This window comes from Sinocyclocheilus rhinocerous, unplaced genomic scaffold, assembly GCF_001515625.1.
Source record: "Sinocyclocheilus rhinocerous isolate Xijiao unplaced genomic scaffold, SAMN03320098_v1.1 scaffold688, whole genome shotgun sequence".
Lineage (NCBI taxonomy): Eukaryota > Metazoa > Chordata > Actinopteri > Cypriniformes > Cyprinidae > Sinocyclocheilus > Sinocyclocheilus rhinocerous.
The window spans coordinates 709903-715170 of NW_015651641.1; the positions used below are offsets into that span (position 1 = coordinate 709903).

Here is a 5268-nt window from a genome sequence, read left to right on the forward strand (position 1 = left end):
TTGGACCACGAGGAGCCAGGCGGGACCCAGACCGCAGCCATGAATGCAGCCCACGGTGGAGCCGATGGAGGGAAGAGCCATGGTGGAGGAAGGGATGACGACTCCAGGGAGCCGACCTACAGCAGCGGAGTAGGTGAGAGAGGATTCTGGGGCGGAGACGGAGAGCCGTAGAGCCAGGGCAACGGTGAGGATCCGGAGGGCCAAGGCGGAGCAGATGGCTCAGGCAACCGAGGCGTAGGCGGGGATCCGGAAGGCCGTGGTGGAGCTGGAGCGACAGAGGACTAAGGTGGAGCTGGCCGATGGAAACTGGCAGACCCACATCACTGATAGTGGGCTGAGGGTGAGCAGAGGGGCTGACAGAAGACAGCGGAGGCGATGGTGAGGACTGGTGAAGAGGTGGAGCTGAAGGGAGGGTCGGAGGGAATTTTGAGAAGTCCGAGGGTTCAGGGATGGTGACACCCATGACAGGGAGTGCCACAGAAAGGGGAACGTCCTCCTAGGGCTGTTCAATTAATCGCATGCAATTGTCATGCGCATCTTGTCAGTAAAGCCGGTTCCGTGATTAGTAGTAAATCTCCATCACCTGCTTTCAGATATGCGATTAATTGCACAGCCTTACGACCTCCATGGTCGTGATAGGACAGGCAGATAGTTCAGGACAGTCAAACAAACAGTTTAAAACAGACATCCATGGTCGTTTCAGGATGTACAGGGAGTTCATAAACGGCTTCATTGGCCGTAACAGGACAGGCAGATATTTCAGAAGAAGATGGAAGACTGAGGATTTAAGTTTATTCAGTTATCCCCAGAGTCCTGCCTCAGCTCACCCTCAGCGGTGGAACAGTGGGAGGGGCTTTCCTCCATGTCCTCGCTCTTCACCGTTTCATCCACCGTCACGTGCGTTGTTGCCGGCTCTCGCACCTGGTCAGACGATCGTTGATTGGTCTGGCGATCCTCAGCGCTGTCGCCCTTTCTTGCGATGGCTCTTTGGTCGCGGCAGGCTTTGGCTCTCCGTCTGCGGTGGGCTCTGGCTGACGCTCCGCGCAGCGGGGTGATGGTCAGCTGGGTTCTGGGTCCGGAGTGGGGCCAGCAAGACTGATGGTGAATGGCGAGTCATTGCTCACCAGCACCCACTCCACGAAGGCGGCGAAATCCCCTCGAGGACCTTCCCCGGACAACTGCGCTCTGCACGTCGTCCGGGTAGCTGGTATCGTCGGAAATGTCCAGGAATAGTCTGGTCTGGTCCTCGAGAGCAAGATCCCCCTGCTCCAGCTGGAGGAGGAATTTGGGGCGATCCATATGAAAACCAAAAGAAACACTTACAAAAACGGAAAATAAACGGGGATACAAACGCCTAAACTTCTTTTTTGTGGTCCAGGATTCTGTCAGGCAACAAGTAAAGGAAAGGCACACGAAGACAAAGGTCATCTACACAAGAGTTTAATAGAATCCAAGAAGATGATAATCCATGAAGGCAAAGGGAGCACGCAACAAAATAACAACATCAATACCAGACAAACTAAACGAGAAACAGAGGAACTGAAATACACAGACCAAATGAGGATAATTAACTAACACAGGTGAACTAAATGAACTAATCAAAAGACAACAGAAACTAGGTCAAGTGAACTCAAATGAAAACAAACTAACAGTCCATGATTGTGACAGTTTCCTTGATAAAATTTTTAAATTACCACAAATCAATAAGTCTTCTATAGACACTGTAAAGACACAAAAACACATATACAAGATGTAAAATGCAGTATCAATGCAGCGCTAGTCAGATGGGGCAAGTGGCCTGAAACTCTCTCAAACTGGGCCTGGGTCATCAGGACATCCTTATTGTTGAGCCCTGACCTACTTTTCACAGGTGGTAATAGTGCAACATTAGTTGTGACAGGCAAATAGCAGTTTAGTTACTAGGGCACAACATACAATAAGTTTAATTAATTCTTTTTTGTTTGCTTTTAACAACATGCCAGCTTCTTTGGCTGTTTTCATGCCAAAACCATAACGGAGTTATTAAAATTTCAAATACAAACAAAGTAAGAAATTTAAGCTATTCTAAAAATTCTATTCTAAACTAAAATCTAAAAGCTATTCTAAAACGAAATTTAATTAATTTAATTTTTAATTCTAAAATTAAATTAATTAAGACATAGGATAATAATGCCAAAAATAATGCCAATTACTTAATTTATATATAGATCAGTGCTATTGCAGCACATGGTTAAACTGGACCGCAGGTGCTTAGAGAATAAAACATGATTCTGAACTAAAATATTGCATACAAAAGTGGTGAAACTGTTCAGTATTTTTTTAATATCAACATTAATATCAATCAATAATGGATGTTTCCCCGCATTCACAATGATATGAATAAATCATGCAAATGACCGCCTCACTGTTATATGTAATATGTGCATTTCTCCTCTTAATGATGTGAATTTGTGCGTGGAATTCTAAAGATCTTTGCTATGCTGAACTGGACAGTGAGACGCATTTAAAAGCTCACCTGAATTCCCTCGATTCTTTCTGTGACGACATAAGCATGGTGCATGGCAATCAAAGGAACATTGACACCTGCCATTTTACCCAGCTTAGTGGCCCAGACACCTAAAAAAAACACACAAGAGTAAGTGACAGGATTTTGCTGTATTATATGGTATTAAAACAGAAACTTGATGAAATTTGATTATGAAATCCATTTTAAGAAATACATAAAATATTTAAATAAAATACACAAAAAGCAAACATTAATTTAAATAAAAATATTAAAATAATGAGAAAATTACCCCCTACCTGTCTAAACCTTTACAGAATGTATAAATGACTTGTGATATAATTTGTATTAATATTTCTAAACGTTTTAAAGGGTCATTTAGTGTAAAATACTAAATCAACTATTCAATGAAAAATTTTTATTTGACAATTTAGTCGAATAATTGAGAAACTGATAACAGGCAAAACGGGATCCCAATTAATGAGATTCATCTGAAAGGTAAATTCATTATATGAATTATATACAGACATATGAATATTTACATATTTAATAGCCCATATTTTAATTACTGTAAAGAAATGTGAATAGCAACACTATGAATGCAAAGTGAATGATTTCACTCAACCTATAGTTTTTAATGAAAAGACGTCTGAAATGTACATCTAATTGAAGGAAATATTAAATAACCACATTAATTACAATAAGAATTAATTAAAAAATAACAACACTAGTAACACGCCACTTGGGGCCTTTTGTTCCAATTCTAGGGGGTCATCTTACCCCAAAGGTCTAATTTTATCTTTTTACTTCAAAATTAAAACTATAACTCCACAAATCTAAAGCATTGATGTGTCCACCTCATTAAATGCCTCATTAAAAAATTGAAGGAAATATTAAATAACCACATTAATTACAATAAGAATTAATTTAAAAATAACAACACTAGTAACAACACGCCACTTGGGGCCTTTTGTTCCAATTCTAGGGGGTCATCTTACCCCAAAGGTCTAATTTTATCTTTTTACTTCAAAATTAAAACTATAACTCCACAAATCTAAAGCATTGATGTGTCCACCTCATTAAATGCCTCATTAAAAAATAGACACAAAAAAAATGATATTTAAAATAATACAAGGTCAGAGAACACTATTTTCCAAAGATTCAAAATTAAATCAATTAACACCAAAACTGTTTTGACTGACTAAATCTCACAAATGTTGAAATTCAGATGAAACGACAAAATAAAAAAATTGTCTAGCTATTCATCAAAAGTGTTTAGATAATTTTTTTTCCATTTATGGTTGAGAGTGTTTTAAAATTAGCTTTCATTATTTCATAATTTAAAAATTAGCTTTCAGAATTAATAATTTAATTAAATATTGGTGACGGACATTTTAAAACAGTAAGCTTTTATAGCAGCATGTGGTTAAACGGCATTTCATTATCAAGGACTGCCCTCTGCTGGTGAAGTCTGCATCATTCTGACCTGCACAATTCACCACACATGGTGTTTGGATGGTCCCATGAGCAGTTTCTACCGCTTTCAGTCTCTTAATGCCCAAATCATCAACCTTGACCTGGATACCCGTCACTGGACAGTTCTCGATCACCTGTAATCAATAATAACTCTATCATTAAGGTCGTAACTTAAACCAGACCACTGGCTTACAATACATTAATTCACCCTGCTCCAACAGCCTATATATAGAATAATTCACTCATCACTTAAAAAGAGTAAAGTGTATGAAGACGTACAGTGGCACCACGTGCGGTGGCTGCTCTGGAGAGGGTGGTGCAGGTGCCCGCTGGGTCCATGGTGCCGTCTTTAGGCACGTAAAGTGTGCCATAAAGATCTTTCACATTCATCAGAGGATACAGGTCCTTGGTCTCAGCTGGCGACAGGACGTATGACTCAATGCCGTATGCTTTACCCAGCTGAAATACAAAATCTATGAGTATTTTACTTATCAGATTATCTTTAATCACTAACATTTCATTCATTATGATAAATAAATTATAGATTTTCTAGGCAAGGCTAGAAAAACAGTCAATTAATTTATTAAAACCATTTGTTTTTGCAATTTGATTGTGCAGTCCCATCTTGGCAAGATGTATGGTTTAGGATTTGTGCCATACCGACATGAGGCGCTTGTACTCGTCCAGTCGCTGCTTGTTGGACGCAATGAACAGGCCTCCATTTTGGATCCAGCCCGTCTCGAGGCCAGTCTCCTCCTCCAACTCTGAGCTGATCACGTTGCGAGTATGAGCCAACAGCTCCACCTCAGTGTCACTAGGTCTTAACTGCCACAAAAGTCCTGTGAAAAGGTAAAAAGATTGCACTATCCAAACAAAGAAAACAAAATTCAAAAAACGAGCTGGATCTCATTTGTATTTGACAGACTGCTACGCCCAAGGATTTGGCTTTAACTTTTACCAACCCAGATCTGTAAGCCTATTCATGGAGTAAACTCTTGAACTAAACCGTACAAGTGAGGCATTAAATCTGCTTTGCAACAAACTACATTTTCTACATCGTGCACATTCATTCATTTTTTACACATTGTGCATTGAAGCAAAACTTGTGTGCTTCTGTATGGAGTCAATATAATGCCACATATATATGCAAAATAATAAAGTTTTGCAAAAGAAAATAAAGTTTTGCAAAAGAAAATAAAGTTTTGCAAACGAAAATAAAAGTATTGAAAAGAAAATAAAGTTTTGCAAAAGAAAATAAAGTTTTGCAAAAGAAAATAAAGTTTTGCAAA

General features: G+C 39.4%; 1 protein-coding gene across 1 annotated transcript in view; it reads right to left on the reverse strand.

Annotated features, from left to right (window-relative positions):
* The window catches only part of sardh (sarcosine dehydrogenase), a 71706-nt gene that overhangs the window by 64239 nt on the left and 2199 nt on the right, over positions 1-5268 (reverse strand). The window contains exons 3-6 of the mRNA XM_016518725.1: positions 4640-4818; positions 4259-4438; positions 3990-4113; positions 2516-2616 (exon numbers count right to left, since the gene is read on the reverse strand). Of these exons, the coding sequence (XP_016374211.1) occupies positions 2516-2616; positions 3990-4113; positions 4259-4438; positions 4640-4818 (584 nt within the window). The remainder of the gene's footprint in view (positions 1-2515; positions 2617-3989; positions 4114-4258; positions 4439-4639; positions 4819-5268) is intronic.